Below are 24,959 nucleotides of genomic sequence, written 5' to 3' on the forward strand. Positions count from 1 at the left end.
AATGCTCTTTCTATTGCTCTCTTCCCCAGTCTGCTCCCCACTGAGAACTTCCCCAACTCTCCCAGGTTCTCCCCTAGGAAGTTGGGGGTATCCCTAGACCCCTGTGTAGTTAGTTACTCATTTTCAACCCCATCTCAAATCTTTTTCCAACTGGTTATGGCCATCCCACACTCTCCACCTCCCAGACATAAACCCTCGCTCCAAGGCTGCCCCATCCTCTGAGGTCCTCCAAACAGGTTTCTCCCAGCTCTAGGGGGCAGGAGGGGGACCAGTAGTTGGAGGAGGCAGAAGGAGCTCCTCTGGCCTCAGGGGCCCTGGCTGTTAACCCCGCCCCACTGAACTCCTGGAATGTCAGCAAGGTTTCGCAAAAAGAGGAGAGACACCATTACAGAAGGGTGGGGGAAAGCTTAGGTACAGGAAGCCGTGGGAGAGACAGCTGCCAGCGGACCATCTTGAATTCCCCAACACACCATTGTCCCCTGGGGAAACCTGTTGGTGAAGTCCTAGACATCTTGTTCAAGAAGGGTTCTCCTGAGGTCACCTCAGCCATCCCCCTGCCTAAAGGGAGGCTGTTTTGTGTTTCTTCCTATGGTATGAGCCTTTCTGCCAGGGAAGATGAGGTCTGGGGAGGGAGAGTGGCTTGCAGGGGCTCCAAGGGTCCCGTGGGGGGAGGATCCACGTGCTGAGTCCCAGACCTGGCATTCCCACCTCTTTCTCGCTGGCATTCAGCGGGGGTGATGGTGATGTCACAGTGTGGTGTGCTGGGCTCCAAGCAAAACAGACAGGGCGAGCATGTGCATCATCAGTACCTGGGAAGGAAGGTCACCAGGAGAAGTGAGTCTGGTGGAAAGACTTGAAAGAGGGAAGGGAGGCACCTAGCCAGATGGGGGCGGGGAAGACCAGGATAAAACTGCTGTAGCGAGGACCAGAGGGAGAAGGCCCAAGCTGGCACTGGGGAGGGGTGCCCCTTCACCATCCCCAACTCTGCTTCTCCCAAAGCTTGTCAATCCCCCAGACATGAACCAGCCCAGGCCCCGCTACGTGGTAGACAGAGCAGCATACTCCCTCACCCTCTTTGATGATGAGTTTGAGAAGAAGGACCGGACGTACCCAGTGGGAAAGAAACTTCGCGATGCCTTCAGGTAATGTGGCCCAGAGCCCAGAATCCTCTTCCTCTGCTCCCTTTTTCTCCCCAACCAAAGTCCTCCCTGCACCAGCCCGTGGCTCCTGCACCCTGTCCTAAGACAGGGGTTGGGGGAAGCCCTCAGGAGGTGAGGTTCCAAACCCTGAATTCAAGATCTTACAGCCTCATCTGGGCTGAGAGACCCTTAGGGACGATGGGAACTAGAAGCAAAAACCATCCACAGCTTCGGGGCAGCCCCAAGCCGCTGCATGTGTTCCCCCACGTTTTCAGCCCATCCAAGTCTCTCTTGGGTTCTAAAGGGAATTGTAGGTGGGCACGCTACAACATGGAGGCTGGAGGACATCAAGTCTTTACTTCAATGCCACGTTCCCTCCTCCACTGAAGTTAAGGAAGACTGAAACCACCACCCCGTGCCTTTTGTTCTCTTCCCCTGCTAGATGCTCCTCCCAGAGAATGCCCAAAGGAGGCCCTCGTTTCCTAGGTTCTCCTGAAGGGGGTCTGGATGAGGTCTCTCCAGCCCTGGACTCTTTCCACTGTCAGATCCCCGATCTGCACCATTCCTTTCCTGGACCTGTGATGCGGAAGCGAGGCCTTGGCTCTATGGAAGGGGCTACACCAGGTGCCGTAGGCCCATTCTCCAGAGGCCTGAGGCTATGAACTGTGTCCTCCCCTTTTCTGGACTCCAGGCAGACCTCCTCAGGCCTAGCTATGGGCTGGCTTGCTCTCCTTCACTCTTCTGGGGAAACAGCTGATTCAGTTACCTGGATTGAGGTCACTGGCAATGGCTGAAGTAGAGACGCAGGTGGAACTGGTTCAGGCCAGGGGAATCACCCACTTGGGTCTTAACTAAATCCCCAGCCCAACCCTGCTTCTTCTGGGAGGATCCATCACTGCCTGTTACAGTCAAGAGGCCTTGGGTACCCAGGGTCTGGGCACTGTACCCATACATGTGTACCCTTGTGCTCAAAGAGTGTAAGTTTAGGTTCTTTCTGTCCTGGGGAGATGGGGTATTTGCTGTTGTCCTGAAATGCTGGGGTGATGAGAACTATAAAGGGAAGTAGGGAAATAGTACACCTCGTGGCTGGTATAAGAGCGTTGAACAGTGCCTGGCACACGGGAGGTGTTCAATCAGTATTTGTTTAATGAATAAATCTCTAGAAAGCTAATCCCTCTCTCCATTTCCCATTTTATGGCCTCTGGGGCATCTCTGTCAGTGTCTGGCATCTGTTTCCAACTCTTCTTTCAGGCTTAGATTTGCTTTGCCCAAAATATGACAGGCTTGCAAGCAAGGCTGGACATGTACTAGCCCTGAAGTGAGTTGTTTTTCTTTCCCTAGCCAGCTCTCTCTTCATGAGTGCAGTTTTCTCTGCCACAAACAAACCTGATAGAGCTCTTGCAGAGCTGATTTTCTCTTGGTCCAAAGCTTTAAAGATGCTTTAAGATATTGACCACCCTTCCAACTCTCTTTCTGCCACCCCTGGGCTGGAAGAGGCACCCACCAGCCCCAGAGGGAGCCAGAGTCAGATGGAGATGGTGATGCCACTCCACAAAGTGTTGATTGGGACAGAAAATCTGCCCAGGCTTCACAGGGCACAAAGCATTGTCTGTGTTGTTTTCAGCCTTGGGTGACATCCAGGGGACCCAGGGTCAAGGAAACTATTATTGAGCAACAGCAAAGAGCAGGAATCGGTGCTGGGCAGGAAGAGAGGCTAATCAGAGCGGCCAGTGAGTCACCAGATGATCTGCAAGTATTTGAGTTCCCTCAACTGGGAGAAGAAAAGCAAAAGCCCCCCCTTCCAGTCATCAATCCATTGGCTGTCACCCTTGAACTTATAGGCCCTTGATCCTGCCGCTCCTTGGTTTCTATGAAAGGACCTGGAGGTGTTCAACAAACAGGGAAGGGATCAACTCTCCTTACCCTGTACAGACCAGCAACAGCTCCCCCAGTCTTCCCGCTCCTGCTGATGAATTAACAGGCTGGTATTGGAGTCACCACACATAAAGGAGAAGTCACTAGGAGCACAACCTGCAGGGACAATGGAACCTTCCTTTGGGAGGAAATCCTAAGAAAACTGGCAGCAGCCCCCTCTCGGACTGAGCTTCAATACCAGCCCGTCCTTCCCTCATCCGCTCATTCATTTATTCAACAGATACTTACTAAGCAGCCCTGGATCTTGCATGAGGTGTACAAAGATGAGCAAGAGAGGCAGACTTCTGTCCATCGTGGGGTTTGCTGACTAGTGGGGGAGACAGACAAAAATGAGCAATTACAACACAGGGTACACAGGAAGCTGCAGGAGCCCAGCCAGGGATCCAGAGAAGCCTCTCCTGGAGAAATTCCATCTGAGCCGCGGAAGGACTTGATACCTCGGAAGACTAAGCCACCATGAGATCCATACCTTAAACCAAGTCTTGGAGTGAGCAGTTGACCATCAGAAGACCTGCAGCTAATGCCCAGGGCCTGTTGACAGGTTCTCAAGAGAAAGTTCCTGACTTCTCAGTGTCTCTGGCACACAGTTCAGTGGAGTGCCCAGTATCATACCTGAATTTTGAATTAATTTTGAATGGATGAATAAATGACTGGATGAATTACTGGGAGCAGGATATTGTAGCCTCTTCCCAAACTAGGAGCCCTGGAGGTTCAATGGTTAAGCACTCAGCTGCTAACCAAAAGGTTGGCAGTTGGAACCCATTAGTGACTCAGCATGAGAAAAGGCCTGGCAATCTGCTTCTGTAAAGTTTACAGCCTAGGAAACCCCATGGGACAGTTCTACTTTGTCTTATAGGGTCACTACGAGTCAGAATTGACTCAACGGCACACAACAACAATCCCCAACTTGGAGTGCCTAAGCCATGCTGACTGGAAATCTCCTCTCTTCCCCTGCAGATGTTCCTCAGCCAAGATCAAAACTGTGGTGTTTGGGCTGTTTCCTGTGCTTTCCTGGCTCCCCAAGTACAAGATCAAAGACTACATCATCCCTGACCTGCTTGGCGGACTCAGTGGTGGATGTATCCAGGTCCCACAAGGTGAGGGGTCCCCTCAGCCAGGCTTGGCCTGCTGCTTTCCCTTATTCCTCTCCCCTCACCCACCCCTAACCTGTATGACCTCTGTCATCCTGAGCCTTCAGTTTCTTCGTCCCTGTAGGCATGGCATTTGCTCTGCTGGCCAACCTTCCCGCAGTCAATGGCCTCTACTCGTCTTTCTTCCCCCTGCTGACCTACTTCTTCCTGGGCGGCGTGCACCAGATGGTGCCAGGTAAGGCCTCTCCCCTCTCGGCAGCCAGGAGGACATGGCACATGAGGACGGGGAGTGTGGTGAAGGAGGTTCAGGTGATTTGCCATCTCATTCTCCTAGAGTTGGTGCTGGTCAGCTCTGGAGGGACAGTCATTGTGAGAGCCAGTCCCACATCTCCTGTGACCTTAGAGAAACCACTGAGCACCTGTGTTCTCAATTAGCCCAGCCTGTTCTGCCTCCCTCACTGGGCCGTGGGGAAAGCTGGGTGGAACAAGACACCCCACACACCATAAGGACTAAATAAATGTGAGAAACTACCATTCTAATGCGCAGGCTGGCCTAGCAGGCCACTGTAGAGATATTTGGTCACAAGACCTGGTCACAAGACCTGGTCACAAGGCATGGTTTCTGGCTCAAGCACTGTTTGTATCTCCAAGCCCACTTTCTCACGTGTCCAGTGCGATAAGAGTAACAACTGAGGTGAAAGCACTTTGAAAATGATAGCTCATGTGTAGATGTGAATGGTTGTAGTTATGCAGGAGAGGAGCCTTGGAGGTGGGGGAACCTACCACCAGGGGCTGGGAAGCATTCCTGGGCCCCTTTCTGGTGTCTGTGGACATGGCCCAAACCTCTAATTTTTGCTGGCTGGGTGGGGCACCACAGGTACCTTTGCCGTTATCAGCATCCTGGTGGGTAACATCTGTCTGCAGCTGGCCCCAGAGTCGAAATTTCGGGTCTTCAACAACGCCACCAATGAGAGCTACGTGGACACGGCGGCCATGGAGGCAGCAAGGCTGCATGTGTCAGCCACACTAGCCTGCCTGACTGCCATCATCCAGGTGAGGGACAGCCCTGCCCTGCCAGGGCCCGGACTCGGGATGGCATCCCTTTGCCCTGCCCCTGCCTCAGAGCCCCAGTTTGAACATTTAAGGCTTATCCTCCCTCTTCCCCATCCCCAGGGCCTAAAGGACCTTGAAAAGTCAGAGTATCTCCTCACCTGCCTCCAGGATGGACCATCCCCACCTGTTAAAACTGTCCTGAGCGTAACCAGTAAAAACCAGTTGCCAGTCAAGTCTGCCCTGACTCATGGCCCCCCATGTGTGTCCGAGTAGGACTGTGCTCCATAGGGTTTTCAATGGCTGCTTTTCTGGAAGTAGATCGCCAGGCCTTTTTCTAAAGTGTCTCTGGATGGCCTTGAACCTCCAACCTTTTAGTTAGCAGCTGAGCACATTAATCATTAGCCCAGGGGCTCCATCCTGAAATTAGAGACTGTCAAGAAGACTCACAGCCTGGCTCTTCTATCCTTTCCAGTTCCCAAAAATTCTCCCTGCCCGCGCAGTCTTCCTTCCACTCCTTCTCATGCGCCCAGACTGCTAAGTTACTCTGATGCTCCTCATCCCCTTCCAGCCTGCTCTGCTCCAAGCCACAGCATCAGCTGCACAACATAAGTTGAGCTTCTGCCCTTGTTTGTGCAAAGAAGTCTGCTGGGCTTTATGAAGGGAAACGCAGCCTAATAGAATGCAAAAGTGGAGGCAGCTTCAGAGGGCACCTGTCATTGATTCATTCACTGGATTAATTGTTTTGGTTGTTTCACTGAGCTAGGAACTGGGCGAGGCCCTGGGATATAAAGATAAGTAAGAAAGAGGCCCAGTTCTCCAGGAGCCCACAGCCCAGCAGAGGAAGTAGCCACGTAAACAGGTAAATGTGTATGTAGCTAGATAAGCGGCATAATAGAGCTTCATACAAACAGCTATGGGAACACAGAACAGATGGTCAGGGAAGGCCTCATAGAGGAGGTGACATTTGACCTGAGTCTTAAAGGACGAATAGAAGTTAGCCAGTAACCAAATAAACATGTGCAGAAGGATGGTCCAGACAGAGGGACCAGCCCCAAAAAGATTGAGGCCTAAGAGTATGATCTGACTGGAGAAGGGCAAGGAGTTTGGTGCCTGGAGGAAAGAGGGTTTGGAGGGAAGAGGCCAAAGAAGAGGTGGAAAGGTAGGCCAGACAACGAAGCCCGGGACCTGTCCCCCAAGCGCAGGAAGAGAGCAGAAAGTTTGGCAGTTTACGAGGATCGTTCAGGCTGCAGAGAAGATGGTGGCTGGGAGGGTGGATTAGAATTGAGGCAGGGGACCTACTGGGAGGCTATGCAGAGGCCCAGACACGAGTGATGGAGTCACCCAAACCAAGGTGGTGGCAGTGGACCAGGAGATGGGGTGGAGTATTCTGCCGGCAGCATTAAAAGGGCTTGGTGATAGATTGGACGTGGGAGGTGAGGAAGGATGACTCCCAAGCTTTTGGTTGGGCAATTGGACAGGTGGCGGTGTCATTTACTGAGAGGAAACATTGGGGGAGGACCTGGTTCATTTACAGATAAAGAAAATGAAGTCAGAGGTGAGCAACAAAGAGGCCTGCACCCTAAAGGAAGCGAAGGTCTGATGGCAAAGGTCAGGACAAGGTCAAGAAAGGCCTATCTCCCCAGAGCGAAGACTGTCCCAGGGCTGCATCCAACTCCAGCCCTGGGTTTGGGTGCGTAGGCTGTGGAAGCTGCTGACCAGCTTGGTCTTCCCCACCCTCTTCCTCCTTACAGATGGGTCTGGGCTTCATGCAGTTCGGCTTTGTGGCCATCTACCTCTCTGAGTCCTTCGTCAGGGGCTTCATGACGGCTGCCGGCCTGCAGATCCTGATCTCAGTGCTCAAATATGTCTTTGGACTGACCGTCCCCTCCTACGCAGGCCCAGGGGCCATTGTCTTTGTAAGTCTGGGGACACACCCGCACAACTGAGAGGGGGCTCAGGCAGAAACGTAAACAGAGTTGACTGCTTCAAGGAGTTGCGAGTTCCTCATTATGACGTGTTCTCAAGCAAGGGCTGCCTGACCCATTGTTCACAGAGAATTCAAGGGGGTTTCCATCTTGGGAGAGAAGGTTGAACACATGACCTTACAGGTTTGCTGAGGTTCTCTGCGGCTAATCCCTGAAGAAAAGGACATGGACACCATCCATCAGTACCCATTCCAGTGCTTTAACCCCTCCCTACCTGGGAAGTCCTCCCTTAAGTCTAGCCTCCATCCCTCCTCCTTTATTTAGAACTCTTTCTAGAGAAAGAAAGGGGAATTAGCACTGTCATCCCAACATGAGCAACTTTGGGAGAGGGTGCTAGAAGACAGAACAGTGTTCGTGACCAGGATCTGAACTCTGCTCTGGTTTGCCTCCATTAAGTACTGTTGATGAAACTGGGCAGGCACCCAAGGGTGGGGGTGGCATGGGAAGAAGGGTGGGCAACTGTGAGCACAATGCTTTCTCCCCCAGACCTTCATTGACATTTGCAAAAACCTCCCCAACACCAACATGGCATCGCTCATCTTCGCCCTCATCAGCGGCGTCTTCCTGGTGCTGGTGAAGGAGCTGAACGCTCGCTACATGCACAAGATCCACTTCCCCATCCCCACGGAGATGATTGTGGTAAGGACCTTGACTGGGGCTGGGGTCTTGGCAGGCCAAACTGGAGAGGCAGTGAGAAGAAGAATCCAGCCCCAGCCCAGGCCAGGGAAGCCCCTACTCATCCCCAGCCCACTCACTGGCAGCCAATAGGACAGGAAGTCAGCAGGAAGCCATCCAGTCCCCCTGTGTAGGACCCCCATGCTTCCTGCTCCTCAGGTTGTTGCTGCTCAAGGAGGCAGGGGAGTTAGGTGTGGGACTTCCAGGGGAAAGGGAGTCTTGGGAGAGACCCTTGTGTGGCCTCAACTGACGGCCAGTCCCCATCCTCCACTTTGGGGCTTGCAGGTAGTGGTGGCGACGGCTATCTCTGGGAGCTATAAGATGCCCAAAAAGTACCACATGCAGATCGTGGGAGAGATTCAACGTGGGTGAGTCCAAACATGCCCGAAGCCTGGCCCCAGGCCCACCACACCCCTTCAGGGCCTAGGCTCCAATGACAGAGCATTATAAACTGTAGGACACTGATCACGCGAGAATTATTACAATTACTTAGAAGAGCCACCCAACCAGCCAATGCTTTCTACTTAATGAAAACTCAGACTTAGCTGCCATGCCCTCCCCAAAGTCTCATGCAATCCACGCTATTAAAGCAAAGTTCCTTGAGTCAGCCCCTTGCTGGTTCTTCGTCTTGCTCTAAGGCATTGGCTGTTGTTATCCCTGTAGAAAGGACTCCATTAGGATCAACAGAATTCACCAAGCATCCATCTGTGCCAACCACTGGGCCCCGGGTGGAGAGGGGCAGTGCTTGTCTGTAGAGTTGGAGCAGGCAAGGGAGAAAGTCCCCACAGCACTGCAGTGGCCTGGAAAGGGTCTGTGAACCAGTGATGTAAAGAGTCCAGAATCTGAAAAAAGGCTTGGTGGTACAATAGTTAAACGCTTGGCTGCTAACCTTAAGACTGGAGGTTAGAACTGCTCCACGGGGGATAGACCTGGCAATCAGCTCCCCTAAAGTTTACAGCCTGGAAAACCCTATGGGGCAGTTCTACTCTGTCACATGGGTCGTCGTGAGTTGTCACCTAACAGCAACAGCATACCTTCATTCGGGAGTCCAGAATCTGGGCTTCAACAAGCCAGGCCCTACCATTTATGGGCTCTATGATTTTTTTTTTATGACCTGGGACAAGTTGTTTGAGGTCTCTGAGCTTCAGCTTGCTCCTTTGTAAAGCAGGAACCATGGTGCCTACCCTGCAGGATTGTACTGAGGATTCAGACAGAAGGGGATAACTTATGTAAAAAACCTGTACACAGTGGGGCCTGACTAGTGGCGTCGATGGAGGAGACAGCTGCCTTCCCCCTGCTCATACCCCCGGGCCCTGTCCCCTCTCCGGCTCCTTGGCAGGTTCCCCACTCCAGTGTCACCTGTGGTTTCTCAGTGGAAGGACATGATTGGCACAGCCTTCTCTCTAGCCATCGTGAGCTACGTGATCAACCTGGCTATGGGCCGGACCCTGGCCAACAAACATGGCTATGACGTGGATTCTAATCAGGTAGCTCCAGCCACCCCTGGGAGGGCTAGACAAGACGGGATATGGCCAGCAGAGACCAGGCAAGAGATATCTTGGGTCTCTTTGGGTTGAGATGAGGCAGGCTGTCTGCCAGCAAGAGGGGGGACCTCTGACCCCTTAAGGTTGATTAAGAATGTGTGAATTCATAACTATAGAGTCACTCAGAAGCTCAAGGTCCAGCTTGGGTGGCTGGCTGGTTTCAGTCCCACCCACCCCCTCCCTGCTCCAGGCTCAGGCACTGATTCCCCGGCTTCCAATCTTGCCCCCCCTCCCCACAGGAAATGATCGCCCTGGGCTGCAGCAACTTCTTTGGCTCCTTCTTTAAAATCCATGTCATCTGCTGTGCTCTCTCCGTCACCCTGGCTGTGGATGGAGCTGGAGGAAAATCCCAGGTGAGCCCAGTACCTGGGGAGTGAGATGGGACTGGTGGGATACAGACCAATTGCCCCAGAGGAGATCAGAAACCCACAAGCCAGGCCAACTGCCTCCCCACCCTTCCTCTCTCCTCCTGACCCTGCACCCTACTCCACCAAAGTCCCTCTTGGAATAAATCAAGAGTAAGAATTCACACCTACCCCATATTCCCAACTCTCTCTCTCTCTCTCTCTCTCTCTCTCTCTGAATAGGTGGCAAGCCTCTGTGTGTCGCTGGTGGTGATGATCACTATGCTGGTCCTGGGGTCCTATTTGTCCCCTCTCCCCAAGGTAAGAGCCCAGCAAGATAACAGAGGTCAGGAAGATACTCGAGGGGGAATAGAGTAAAACAATCCCTAAGAACTACTGGGATTGTTGTACATATTATGAAGTGCTGCCATTGTCAAATTTAATCCTAATCACATTCCTGTGAGGTAAACAAAGTGGGGTTTATTCTCCCCATTTTACAGGTGAGGGAAGCTGAGGCAGAGAGAGTCTAAGTGATTTGCCCATGATGAGGCAGCTAACAAGTGCAGAGCTGGACTCAAACTCCAGTCTTCTGGCCTCAGAGTTCATTCCACAATCTGTTCACAATTATCTGAGTGCCAGACTCTCTCATAGGCCAGTCAGGAGGTGTCTAGGGCTGGGGCTGTGTAGGAATGAGGGAAGAGAGGAAGGTGAAGGATGGGGATAGAATGGACCCCATGGCTCTAGTGCCTACACTCTCCAAACCTAAGATTGAGGCACAGAGTTGGGGGCTCTGCCAGGCGGTTATTCTGGAATTCCAGCTCTGTCCTGCCAGGCTCCAGGTATTTCCAGGAAGGGCAGAAAGAAGGTGATACCCAATGTGACATGGGACAATGTTCTGCTTCCCTAGTCTGTGCTAGGAGCCTTGATAGCTGTCAACCTCAAGAACTCCCTCAAGCAACTCACTGACCCTTACTATCTGTGGAGGAAGAACAAGCTGGACTGCGTATGTATTGGGCAGTCTCTGGGTACCCACCCATACCCCTGCCCCCTCCTTCAACCCCAAAGCCATGTCAGTTCTCCTAACAATGATCCCTGTCACCTACTGCTCCCTAATTAGCATAGCATAGCCCAGGAGTTAAGAGTTACCCTATGTTCAAATCCCAACTTAACAATTCACTGGCTCAGTGACCAAAAGCAAGTCACTTAAATTTTATGAGTCTCACCTTCATATGGAAGGAAATGGAAATTTTTTTACTGCCTAGAGTTGCTATGAGGAAGAAAAGTAAGACAAGTAAGCAGCACATTGTCTGAATTGTATCTGGTGTTCAGAAAAAGTTATCTATTATTATTTTTACAATTTGTAGTTCCAAAAATGCAAAAGGATATAGTTTAAAAAAAAAAATCCAAGAACACAAAGCCAGAGGAACAGAGTCTTGAACACGTTATTAGACTTCTCTGGAGCTCTATTTCCTCATCTGTAAATTCCAGTGATAGTCATGGCTGCATTGTATACTTGTCCTGAGGATTAAATGAGATCATAATGGGAAAGCACCAAGTAACCATAAGGCACTCTGCAAACATGATAAATTGTTATGATTAATCACATCCTTCACTGCATCGTCCACTGTACAATAGTAATAAAGGCTACAGGTATTGACAACACAGCATTATCCCCATTTAAGCCACACCACAACCCAAGAGAGGATTTACTAACCTCAATTAAGCATGATGAAACCAAGGCTCAGAGAGGTGAAGTAACTCATCAAAGGCCCCAGAGGTAGTAAGTGGTAGAGTCTGGATTTGAACTCAATATCTTTGACTCCAAACTTTTGAGTTATACCGTCTCTTATAGGAGGGAGGCTCCCCAGCAAGGTGCAGAGAAAGAAATCCTAAAGCCAGGGAATTGACTGGTGCATCTGGGGTCCCCCAGTGAGTGGATGATGAGGACATGGAGAAAATGTATGTCCCAGTTCTCAGCCCAAGAATCTGCTTTTAATACACCCCAACGATCCCTGTGCCATAGCGATAACAGTCTCTTATATTCATACAGTGCTCTGTGTCTCCATAGACTTACAGGAATCTGGACAGATTTAGTTTGTTTAGAGGAACGTGAGGGGCTCTAAAGGGTCCATGGGAGCCCTGGTGTGCAGTGGTTAAGAGCTCGACCGCTAGCCAAAAGGTTAGCAACTATGGGAGCTGCATCCAATCCCCTCCTCACCCACACAACCAAGCACCAGGCCGTCAGTTCAGGAAGCAGTCACTGAGCACCTGTAGGGACATAGAGAGCTCACTGTTAGACAGAGAGAGCGAACTCACATTTATTGAAAGTCACTGGGTCTCCCTCACTTGGCTGTTGTTTTGTTAGTTGCCATCAAGCCAGCTCTGACTCATGGTGACCCATGTACAACAGAACCAAACATTGCCCAATCTCACGCCATCTTCATGATCGGTGTTACTCTTGAGTCCATTGTTGTAGCCATTGTGTGTTTTGAGTCTCCTCCAACCTAAGGGGTTCATCTTCCAGCGTTATATCAGTTTTCACTGGTTTATTTTCAGAAGTAGATCTCCAGGCCTTTCTTCCTAGTCTGTCTTAGTCTGGAAGGTCCACTGAAACCTGTCCAACATGGGTGACACTGCTGGTATTTGAAATACTGGTGGCACAGCTTCCAGCATCACAGCAACAAGCAAGCCACCAGACAGGTGGTAGATCACTAGGCTAGGTCCTTCATGTAACACTTTATTCCTTTGCTGAAGTACTGTAGGTATTATTACTCTCCCTTTTGGGTTAGAAACTGAGGCTAGGAAGTAGGAGAATCAAGTTTTGAACCCAGGTATATCTGGCCCAAGGCTCATGCTCTTATCATTATGCACTGCTGTCTTCCTGCATGCACTGGGGTTGTCTATTAAAACAATAGACAAGATCAGGGGCCACACGCAATCTAGGAGAAACGGGCAAGTGTGACTGAAGCACAAATTCGTAGAACATCGCAAAAGTGCAAAAAAAGGAAAGGGTGGATCTGAAGTTGTGCTAGCAGAGAAGGGCTTGCTGATCCAGGAAGGCTTCCTGCAAGAGTCAGCCTTCTCCAGGCCTGCTTCTGACAGCTCTCTCCTCACAGTGCGTCTGGGTGGTGAGCTTCCTCGCCTCCTTTTTCCTGAGCCTGCCATATGGTGTGGCAGTGGGCGTCGCCTTCTCTGTTCTGGTTGTGGTCTTCCAGACCCAGTTGTAAGTAACACCCTCCTCCCACCAAGGCACAGCAGTAGGGTCCTTAGTCCAGGCTGCCAAGGACCCCCATGCCCAGGCCTGGCCCAGCCCACCAGGCTCTTACTCCTTCTGGGCCTGCACTAGAGGTGCTGCCAGGCCTGTAGGAGAGCCAGCCCAACCAGGACTGTGGGTATAGGCTGGGCTGTCTGACTTCCCATACTCTGAATACCCAACAGAAAGTCATTATAGTCCCAGAGGGCTGCTGGGAAGGGACCAGAGAAAGTGGGAGAAGGGCGGGTGGGTGAGACTCATTCTTTCCAAAGGCACTGCCAGAACCCCAGTCCCCCCAGGGCAACACCAGGCCATGGGACAGCTGCTGCGTCCTTCCTGGACCAAGATTAAGTAGTAAAGGGCAGGGGCACCAGGGGGAGGGATTCAGGCCAGGGAAAGGAGGATGCCGAATGTTAAGGAAGCCCGCTCTTCCCTTCTTGACAACTCAGAACCAGCAACTGATGACTTCAGGGGCCAATTAAGGTTGTGACCTTGTGTACCCCATCTTCTGTCCTGATCCCCCATCTGGGAGCTCTATCAAGGGCCTGCCTGTCATCCCCTTGTTACACCCGAACCACCAGCCACCAGGAATGTACCTCCAATGCAGAAAGACGAGCAAGCCTGGGAATGAAGAAGGGCCCCCTCCTGGCCTGGCCCTGCAGCCAGCTCCCCTCCCCAGCATCCTTCCAGACTCGTATGCCGTTAGCATTCTCTTAGGCTTTTCTTTTCTTTCTCCTTCCAGTCGAAATGGCTGTGCTCTGGCCCAGGTTATGGACACTGACATTTATGTGAATCCCAAGACCTACAATAGGGTGCGTAACCCCAGCTTATGACCTCCCCCTTTTGCCCTGTCCCTACCCTGAGGTGATGAGTTTGTGTTTTTAAAGCCAATAAAGACATTTCTGCTACCTGAGCCCAGTCTTCCATCACAGGTCCGGGAGACTGCAGGGGTTAAGATCGTCACTTACTGCTCCCCCCTCTACTTTGCCAACTCAGAGATCTTCAGGCAAAAAGTTATTGCCAAGGTGAGGCCCAGCCCTCTGACAACCAGAGGGGCTGGGCAAGGATCCAGCCCAGAACATGGGTGCAGAGGGGGGCAGGTTGCTGAGAGTAGGCCACTCCTAGAGAGATTGGAGGTCAAGGTTGCTGTTGGCTCTCTCCCCTCAGACAGGTGTGGACCCCCAGAAAGTATTACTGGCCAAGCAAAAATACCTCAAGAAGCAGGAGATGGGGAGAAAGATGCCCACCCAACACAAGAAATCTCTATTCATGAAAACCAAGGTAGGTAAACTGAGGCTCAGAACAGCCCCATGCCCTGCTACTCTGCTTATTTTGTATCTTGTCCCCTGGTGTCCCACCTCCCAGCACCTTTGAGGCAAAGACAGAAAGTCTCTGAGGCCACTTCCTGGTAGCCACTGGGCAATCTTCTTGAGTGAGGGCCTGTCAGTTTCCAGGGTAGCCACTGAACTCCCAAGACAGCCCTTCCCCACTTTCTGGCTAAGAGGGCATGGCCCATAGACCTATGAACAACCCTGGATGAAGAGATGCAGCGAATTAACTGGGGTTCCCAGCAAACCCAGAACTAGCCAGGCTGGGGTAGGCATGGGAATTCTGGCGAGACACAGGCAAAAAGAAGTTGAGCTGTTTCCAAAAAGGTTTCCTCCCAGAGCAGAGTGTTGAGTCTTCAGTAGCTCTCTCAGAAGGCTCCTCCCCCCTCGTCCCGAGTTGTAGGAGGCCAAGCTTGCAAGTCCTGCCTAAGGAACAGGCTATGGGAGAAGCCTTCGCTATGGGTTTTCAGAGCTGAAACCCAAGGCTTTTGGGTGCCCTCCACCACCAAGCTCAGTTACTTACCGCCACCTCCACTCCACTCCACCTCCACTCTCCGGGCCCCTGCTTCAACCACAGCAGTCATTCAGTTTACCAAGCCCTGACTCTGGACCCCACCCCCACCCCTCCAGACTGTCTCCCTGCAGGAGCTCCAGCAGGACTTTGAGAACGCCTCTCCCACTGACCCCAACAACAACCAGAAGCCCACTAACGGTGCCAGCGTATCCTACATCACCTTCAGCCCTGACACCTCCTCAGGTGCCCACTGTGAGCTACCAGCCTCAGCTGAGTCCCCCAGTGACACCCTGGCCAGTGTCCCACCCTTTGTCACCTTCCATACCCTCATCCTCGACATGAGTGGAGTCAGCTTTGTGGACCTCATGGGCATCAAAGCCCTGGCCAAGGTGAGGCCCTCAGAGAGAAGAAGCATGCGCACAGCCTGCTCCCCCCAACTCCCTTTCCTTGGAGCCCTCCTTTCCACGAGCTGAGCAAGGAGTCCAAAGACTCTTCAGGGTCCCTCCTTTCCCCAGACACAACCAGGATGGTATGCTCTCTGCGGAGCAGACCCAGCACAGCCCTGGAGAAGGAGACCAGAGCTTCAGGCCTCACTCTTCCACCTGTCTTAGCAGAGGTCCCCAGGAACCACGCCCCCACAGGCTTGCCCCCAGGCTCATGGCCTGCTGCTCCTTCTCACACTCACCCTGCACCCTCAGTCAGCCAGTTCTGGCCAGCCTAGGAGAGGAGAAGAAATTATATCAGTTCCCCACACCCTCAGGCCAAACAGGCAGCCCATGAGACACCTTGAAAAAAATGTATCAATCTGATAACTTTTAAGTGGCCACCTCTGAAGGCAGGGAGTCGGCAACCCTCAGAGCTGGATCAGACAGAGGCAGCTCAGGGAACAGAGAGGAACAGAGAACATACAGGGTGACTTCACCGTCGGCCGGCCAGCCGGGCGGGCACAGAGACACCTGCTCGCCGGTCCTCGGCCTGGAGTCCAGGCTGACCTTGGCTGAAGTGAAGCCCTAGCCTTCTCTAGGCCTTAGTCCTTCCCTGCGGGCGTCTGCCTGAAGCCACAAAGTTGGAAAAGGGGTGAATTCTGGGAATCAGACTACTGAAAGGAAAGTTCTGGCCCCATAAGAAGGGGCCGTGGTGATTTTAAGTGACTACCAAACTGGCAAAGCGCCATTTCCGTCCCACTCTGCAGAGGAGCCCTCAGCCAACACTCCAGAAAGAAGTGGTGTGCTTGGCTGCTATTTTTATCTTTGGCTCCCAGGGTCCTTGGGGTTGCTTGTTTGTTTGGCTTACCCTCTGAAGTTCATTTTGTGAATCACTTTTGAGACCCACTCAGAACATTCTTTTTGTCTCTCTTCCCAACCACCCTCCCCAACACTTCTAGTTGGGCTCCACCTTCGGGAAGATCGGTGTGAAGGTCTTCTTGGTGAACATTCATGGTAAGAGGACATTTAGGGGACTGAAAGGCTGGTGGGGGGGGGCGTGGAGCCAGGTTGGCAGGATGCAGAATAATGACAGAGGGATGAAAGCCCCAAAGATTTCCCCAAGCTACTGCCTGTTCATAAGAGCATAGGGGTATCAATGGAAGCATCACTTTTGGAAGTAGATCACAAGGCCTTTCTTCCAAGGCATCTCTGGATGGACTCAAACTACCAGTCTTTTTGTTAGCAGCTGAGTGCATAACCGTTTGCACCACCCAAGGGACTCCTTTGCAACCACCCAGGGACTCTGGAAACATCCTTGTTGTTATTGTTAGGTGCAGTCCAGTTGATTTCAACTCATGGCACCCCCATGTGACAGAGTAGAACTGCCCCATAGGGTTTTCTAGGCTATAATCTTAATGGGAACAGATCACCAGGTCTGTCTCCTACTGATCTGCTGCGTAAGTTCAAACCACCAACTTTTGGTTAGCACCTGAGTGCTTAACCATTGTGCCACCAGGGCTCCTTGTAAGCATCCTAAAGGTCTCAATAACAGAGTGAGGGATCAGATGCAGAACCTGAGAAAGGACAACTAAGGTTCTAAACTGCCCCTATCAATAATTTGCCACGTGACCTTGGCCAAGTTACTTTATCTGTCTAGGGATCAATTTTATTCCTACATAAAATAAGAAGTTTGACTAAATGCATTTGGGGGTTCTCTCCCAACCTGGAAGTATGGAGCACACATATCAGTTTTACATGCACACAGTCCAGAGGGTACAGGTGTAGGTTCACGTCATTAGAATGTACGTAAAGGACACAGACACGGAGCCACAGTGAGCGCACACGGATACACAAGAGGGTGTGGAGGGGACATACACACACCCAGCTTCAAGCAGAGGGTCAGGTCCCTCCCAGCAGGGCTGCCCAACTTCCCAGCTGGCCTGAGCACCTCCCAGGCTCTGTGGGGACCCTGCTCACGAAGCACAGTTCTAGATGGGAATGACCTGCTAAGCATATATTCCAGAGTTGGGATCCGCGGAATTCCTCCAGCGGTTAAGAGCTTGGCTGCTAACCAAAAGGTCAGAAGTTCGAATCCATCAGCAGCTCCTCGGAAACTCTATGGGGCAGTTCCACTCTGTCCTATAGGGTCGCTATGAGTCGGAACCGGCTCGAGGGCAGTGGGTTTGCCACCACCTCCCCCCCCCCCACCCACTCCTTCAGCAAAACATCTCTAGGATTTGAGGAGAGGAAAGACTGCCACACACACACAGGTGAAGCTGCGGGAAATGTCTAGGTAAACAAGAAGCAGAATGGGCCCTTAGGGGATGGAACTGGCAGCAGCCTCCTCAAGGACTGTTTAGTCTTTCCCTCTCCAATCACCACAAAGAATCACTTTCCTGAATCGAACTGCTTCCTTCCGCCCAGGGTGGAAGATTCAGCACCCTCAGGCTCATGATGCCCTCTGCTGCTCAGGGTGGGTATTGCAGTGCCCACGGCTGTTGGATACAGCCAGAGTACAAACCTCAGGCCTCTCTCTCCATCCTTCCCTCCCTACTGTGTTCTCACCATCCTCCGCCAGGTCCAATGCACGGTGGCTGTGACCTTCATAAGGTGATCTTTTTCTCTCTCTAGCCCAGGTGTACAACGACATTAGCCATGGAGGTGTCTTTGAAGACGGGGGTCTAGAGCGCAGCCACATCTTCCCTAGCATACATGATGCAGTCCTCTTTGCCCAGGCAGGCACCAGAGATGTGGCCCCAGGACACAGCTTCCAAGGGGTAAGGCCCGTTGCACTGGGGAATCCTAGGCTCCCAGGGCACCGAAATAGCAGGACTAAGAAGCATCAAAAAGAACCCAGGAGAAGGTTTGAGTCCAATGCCAGTTCAGTCATTCGACTTTCCTAAATCTCAGTTTCCTCACCTGTAAAATGGACACTGTGAAATAACGTTACCCACTCGACAGGGTTTTTCTGTTTTTGTTTTAGGATTAAATGAAAGTTATATCTTTTATGTTACTTGAAAGAGCTTTAGGATTGCTGGAGAGAACCACAAATTCTGTATCAATGTTAATTAATTTCCTGACCTCAGGAAAACCCAAAGCGTATTTCTGCCTGCTGTCCTGGCGTTGCTCACCTCTCCCCTTGACTCTCCCTAAAAGAGGTCTGGGGAAGGGTGGGGAGTGTCCCTGCCTATTTTAATTCAGTGGGCTTAAAGAACTCAGGCTGGTGACGATAAAGAGGCTGGGTCCAAGTTTTGTCTCAGCTTCTTGACATTTAATTTACTAGCTAAGTAAGCAGCATGCAATTGAAATACAAACAACACTGTCTAGGACTCCAAAACGCTGGGGAGTCAGAACAAGCCTACCCCATTGGGGTCCCTGCCCAGGCCTCACAGCCACTCCCCTCTCCCCAGGGCCGCTCCCAGCTCAGCCTCTGCCCTTGACCTCCCAAGGCTTTGTTTTTGCCCCAGCCCTCGATAAAAACCTCTCCTGCCCTCTGTGTGTCCTAAGAAAGGCCTTTCTGGCCCTAGACCAACCATTTGCTCTTTGTTTAAAGCTCTGGAGAAAGTGAAGCCATTTGTTCTCTGAGCAGAAATGCTACCCAGGAAAACACAGGGCCTTGGCTGGCGCCCTCCATACTCAGAGGGAAACTGGGGGAGCGATGGGCTTTCCTGCTTCGTGAACCTTGACCACGAAGCAAAGAGAGGGAGATGCTGGAAGAATCATTATTTCACTAATAATTTTCAGTTATTACAGTTTATAGATCATATTCATATATATAAATCATATAGAAAATATAAAAAAGATTTACATACATAAAATTGTATATTCATATATAATTTGTATATTTTATATATAATTACATAATATAAATTCTTAAGGAGCCCCAGTGGTGCAGTGGTTAAAGAGTTTGGCTTCTAACCAAAAGGTCAGCAGTTCAAACCCACTAGCTGCTCTGTGGGAGAGAGATATTCATATATATAAATTATAGATATTCATATATATATTAATCTCTATTTCCTGATCTGTAGAATAGGGAATTGTATGTATTTAAATATATAAATTATATACAGAGAGAGAGCAAGAGAGACACACACAGCTTTTCCACATCGTGGGGTAAGGCCAGCAATGAGAGTTTGATTGTCCTGCTTTTACAGGTGAGGACATGGGCACCCAGAGAGGGGAGGCGAATTCCTCCAATGCAGGCAGCTAGACAAATGTGCCCCATGAAGGCGGGCAGACGCCGATGCACACCTGTCTGTGTATTTTGTGAGGCAGGTGAAGGAGGTGTGGGAAGGGGCAAGAGGGCGAGTCACACAGCAGAAAACATGATGACCACCTGGAGTCTGCCTCTGTCCTTCCTGCCACACTGTGCCAGACTGGTGTCATGTCACTGAGCTTATTCTGCACCGGTTTCCTCCTCCAGGCTCCAGTGGACCCCGAGCTCTCTTTGTACGATTTAGAGGAAGACAGCCCCAGCTACTGGAACTTGGAGCAGGTGAGCTGAAGGGGTGCTGGGAGGATGGGGGGAAGGTGCAGGTAAGATAGGAGATGGGAGAGGAGGGAAGGAAGGAGACCCTCTCAGACACAAGGTGTTCGCTGGGCTCTCACTTCCAAGCTAGATCTTAATTCTTCTCACTCCCTGAAAGGCATCATGGGGGAAGGGAGAGACACTGGACCAAGCCCTGGAGAACTAATATCTGTCCTTAACTCTCCCATACGTCAGCTACACGATGTTGGGCCAGCCACACTTCACTCCACTGAGCTCCAGCTTTTCTCATCTGTAAAATAAGGAAAATATCAGCAATACTTGTCCCGTCTACAAGACGAGTGGGGGATTTGTGTGTTCTTTCATTAATTCAGCAGGTATTTATGGAGTGCCTACTACTACTACTGACATAGTTCCAGGGTGGCCACACAGCAGGGAACAAAATAAACAAACACCCCTGCCCTCGGGAAACATACTCTGGTAGAGTCAGACAAATGCCCAGGGCTCGTGTAAATTATTAGTGCCTGTGAAGAGGCCTTAAGAGCTACACGCTTTGCAGATGTGAGGGGTTCCTGTCTTCACAGGCCCCGAGGCCCTGATGTGAACATTAGCACTAACCCAATGCCCCGAACTAAAAGAAACCAGATGACTAGGTTTAGAGACATCTGGCTTCAGATCCATTAAAAATAATTTCTTCTTGTATCTCTTCCCATTCTTTTTGGCCTTGAGTTTTGCAGTCTCTGAGAGTGTTTATGGTACATGGGAGACATTAGAAAATAGAGCTGGAGCCACAAAGATATGGCAGGCTGATTTCTGTGCCCCCAGAATCTCTATCAAAACCAAAAAAACAAACCCATTGCCTTGAGTGGATTCCGACTCCTATGCGTTAAGGAGTAGAACTGGAATCTCCTCTCAAAAACCTAGATAGACCCAAAACAGCTTATCAGAGCAAGAAAGGACTTTAGAGCTAATCGGCCCCACTCCCTCATCTTTCCTGATGAAAAATTTTAAGCTAAAAGGGGGAGGAGGAATGTGGACAGTCACACACACAGGGTGGGGGGTGGGGAATATTCTCACGTCACCACTCTACCGGCTCACCTCTGTGGCCACTGGCCCTGCCTTAGCCTGTGCCCACACACACCCTCTCTCTCACACACACACACACACTCACATACTCATAGAAACACACTCACACTCACTCACAGATGCCCACTCACTTTCTTTCACACACACTTACATACACACTCACGACGCCTCTTCCTGGCCAGTGGTCCATAGAGTCACATCTTGGCTTCGGCCCTCTAAACCCATCAGGTCTAACGCCGCTCCCCCTCCCTTTCCCATGGCCCCTGCAGGAAATGTTTGGGAGCATGTTTCACACAGAGACTCTGACTGCCCTGTGAGGACCCGGCTGGTTCCCAAGCTACCTCCACAGTGCCTGGCACCTGGGACTTGATGGAGGGTGAGCACAGAGCCGCAGGGAGTGGCGGGTAGGAGAGACTGCATTCACCAGGACTTTGGCTCCTCTCTACCCAACTCCTCCTCCTCTTCTCTCCTTCCCCTGCCTCCCTCCTGGCATCTCTAGAAAAAGCCAATCTCAGCAGCATGGAGAGACTGCTCTTACAGGAGTAAGGGCCTGGGAACCCATCTCTCCACCCTACCCCTGATCATCAGGGACCTGGCCAGCTGTGAGCAAGCTTCCTGCCCCCTCCACTGCACCCACCCAGGCCCTGCCTGTGACAGCTGACAGAATCCTGAACTTCTAGGGTTCTAGAGTGAGCCAAGAACAGAAGAGAAAGCATGACTGTGCTGACTTGGAGCATAAGCCTTGACGGTATCCTTGGACCTGTGTGACTTGGCGGTGGAGGATGTCAAGCTGCCACAGGGTACAGGTACCCTGGCTGCAGCCATGGGGATTCATAACCACCAGGCACTGAAGTTGGTTAGGACTCTGTGGCTTACCCCCTCCAGCTGCCCCAACGGTTCCCCTGGCAGCTCCTCACCTCTGGAGCCACATCCTCCCCACCAGCCTGGAGACTCTGTCCCTTTCCTCTTCACCCCAAGGCTGCTGAGACCTCCACTGCGATGTAGCACATACACTCTAGCTTGGGGAGTGGCCAGAGTCCTCAAGACCACCAGAGCTATCTCTCCAGGGCCAGCCCCCACAAGGCAGCTGTCTCAGCCTCCTGAAATATTAACGGTGCCCCTGCCCTCAGGGGCCACACCTTCCTCTGGAGGCTGGGTAAAAACCAAAACCAAACCCACTGCCGTCGAGTCGGTTCCGACTCATAGCGACCCTATAGGACACGGTAGAACAGCCCTGTAGAGTTTCCAAGGAGTGGCAGGTGGACTGGAACTGCCAACCTTTTGTTTAGCAGCCGTAACTCTTAACAACTACGCCACCAGGGAGGCTGGGTAAGAGGAACCCAAAAAGGGAGAAAATTCTGCCACTGGCAGAATCCTCTGGCAACCTACCAATAGTTACCAGTCATTTTGCACAAAGGCTTTTGGAAATCCCTCTTTGTACCTGAAAGTGCCAACCCAGGGCAAGCTGGTGGGAGCTGGGTTCTAACAGTTCCCCTGACCTCAGGACCCATCAGGGAAATGTCTCCTCTCCTCAGAAAATCTGCCTTTGACTTCACTTGGGAAAGACCCAATCATTTGGCTTATCAGCTCCTGACCCAGGACCGCCTTCCAAAGAGGATGCCCTCTAGGGACCAGCTGAGTCCCCACCTGGGTGCAGACCATGGAGAGGGGCTGATCCAGGTGGGGGGCTTGCTCCTCAGGGATTCCCTAACAAACTCAGGACCTGGGGCCATCAACTTCTAGGAAATCCGAGAATAGAGGTCAAGTTCTCTATGTATAGGGAGGGAACTAGAAGAAACCCCATTGTTAACTTGAAAATAAATAGGTTCTACGTGCAAGCGTTTTGTAAAATTTCCATGCAAATCCACAGAAAACCTTCTGGCCTCTCCCCACTGCTTCTCCCAATCTCCTTCAACTTAACGGCCCGTGCCTTATCAGGTTGGGCTGACCCAGCCTGGAAAAAGTGGCCCATTCCTACCTTCTGCCTGACCTGTATTGTATGTCTGCGTGTTGAGTGAACCAGTCTGCTAGCAAGTCTTCTAACAGGAGTGGGTACTGGCAAAGGGCCAACACATTCTTGGCCTAAGAGTATTGCTTCTCTCTGAATTCATTATGCCATCTGGCTGCCAATGGAACTCAAAACTTGGAAACGGAAGACAATGTTATCTGGGATTCACCATGCCCAGCACCCAAAGTGCAGATTCCAGGAGGACAAGAACTTTAGCCAATGACAACTCACCCTCCCCTACTCCACCTCCTTCAAAGTCCAGCTGAGGCCCAGGAGTCGGCGGTAGGTCACAGAGTCTCCAGACATTCCAAGTCAGAGGCCCCCTTTGAGCCAAGTATCTAGACTTCTTCAGGACTTGATGAAGTGACCATTAACCCCTAGGCCAGCCCCGGAATTAAAGGGGCTTTTTGATTCATGACATGGAGTCGGTCAGGGCTTAGGGGGAATCTTACAACATGCCCAAGGGTATAAAGTACTTACAGAGCTCACTGTAGAGGTAAGATTGGAAGCACATGGGGCAGAGGAGAGACATCAAAGAAAACTTCACTGCTGGAATATTTTGGAAAGAACACAAACAAATTCACATAGACCACTCTTCTGGACATGATAGAGGCAGGAGGAGGGAGCAATATAGTAAAAGAATCCAGAATTTCAATGCTTTTGAATGTTCTTACTGATACTAACCTGTGATGACGTTGTTCCTGGGGCTGACCGGGACTCTTGAGATATTTGTGTAATTTATTTAATTTAAATGCCATTCTTCTTTTGCTCATTTTGGTAATAAAGTGGTTTTGAAATGTGAATCAATGGTGTGTTTGAGTGGTTTTGTGGAGAGGCAAAAAAGAACCACCCCCACGTAGTCTTGATTAGTGCTATCCCGATGAGGGGGGAGCAAAGAGGATATAAGATCTCTTCATGAGTCTCCCAGCTCCCGTCTAGCTATTAGACACTCCTGGGAGTGAAGAAGCTTCCAGGACCCAGCTAAAGAGCCTTTAAAGGTGTGGGAAATGAGACGGGCCTGAGGGATCCACGTACTCGGGATCGGTTCCCAGAGTCAGCTCTGGCTTTTATGGCTATGTTGTCATTATTAATCAGCTCCAATGGTGACTTTATATATAACAGAACAAAATATTGCCCAGTCGTGTGCCATCTTCATGATCATTGGTATATTCTAGTTCATTGTTCTGGCTATTGGGTCAATCTATCTCCTTGAGTGTTTCCCTCATTTTCACTGACCCTCTGCTTTACCAAACATGATGTCTTTTTCTAGCAATTGATCTTTCCTGATGATGTGTCCAAAGTAATCCTGTGAAAGTCTTGCCATCTCACTTCTAAGGAACGTTCTGGTTGTGTTTCTTTTTAGACTGATTTGTTCATTCTTTTGGCAGTCCACGGTATATTCAATATTCTTCATCAACACTACAGTTTGAATGCATCAATTCTTCTTCTGCCTTCCTTTTTCGTTGGGTGACTATAAGGGAAGTTAAAGTCCCATCACCCCTTCTGATCACCCTTCTTCACTCATAATTCTTCAGCATTCATGAGATGTCTATTAAGGACGAGTCCCAACAATATTCAGCAAACTTTCAGAGTCCTTAGCTCGAGGGAATGAACAATCTAATCCCACCTTCTCCTCCCCTGTTTGTGAGACACACAAAGGAGTAAGGCCACCAGATTAAAGTGCCCAGTGAGCTGGATTAAGTCCCAACTTTGTTTACTAGCCATAGGAAATGGAAGAGGATGAGAAGAATCAAAAAAAAAAAGCAAAGGAGTGAAGGAGGCAGAAATAGGATTAATGGAAAGAGATGAAGGAATAGGGATAAGATAAACCAAAGGAAGGAGGGAGATGAATGAGCACTGGGATTGAGATACAAAGACGATGGAAGAGCTAGAAAGGGGAGAAATGCGTCAAGGAAGGAGGAGGGTACACTGCAGACGCAGAGAAGTCAGTGAGTTCCAAAATGATACTTATTTAAGATAACCTAGCCTCGCTTTTGGAGTCCCTGGGTGGTGCAGTTAACATCCCAGGCTGCTAACTGAAAGTTTGGGGGTTTGAGTCAGCCCAGAAGTGCCTCAGAAGAAAGATCTGGTGA

The 24,959-nt window shown here is 50.8% G+C and overlaps 1 protein-coding gene across 1 annotated transcript; it reads left to right on the forward strand.

The window, feature by feature from the left end:
• The first annotated feature begins 439 nt into the window (after positions 1-439).
• SLC26A9 (solute carrier family 26 member 9) lies at positions 440-24,092 on the forward strand. The gene is made up of 20 exons (XM_003410267.4): positions 440-1,142; positions 4,032-4,171; positions 4,290-4,400; positions 5,043-5,218; positions 6,970-7,134; positions 7,690-7,842; positions 8,164-8,246; positions 9,218-9,365; positions 9,662-9,775; positions 10,010-10,087; positions 10,674-10,769; positions 12,883-12,989; positions 13,762-13,831; positions 13,952-14,044; positions 14,187-14,300; positions 14,978-15,250; positions 16,246-16,300; positions 17,918-18,063; positions 19,710-19,781; positions 21,128-24,092. The coding sequence occupies exons 1-20, from the start codon at positions 1,018-1,020 to the stop codon at positions 21,173-21,175; spliced, it is 2,367 nt and encodes a 788-aa protein (XP_003410315.1). The 5' UTR covers positions 440-1,017; the 3' UTR covers positions 21,176-24,092.
• The last annotated feature ends 867 nt before the right edge of the window (positions 24,093-24,959 follow it).

The sequence above is a fragment of the Loxodonta africana genome, chromosome 20, assembly GCF_030014295.1.
Source record: "Loxodonta africana isolate mLoxAfr1 chromosome 20, mLoxAfr1.hap2, whole genome shotgun sequence".
Taxonomy (NCBI): Eukaryota; Metazoa; Chordata; class Mammalia; order Proboscidea; family Elephantidae; genus Loxodonta; species Loxodonta africana.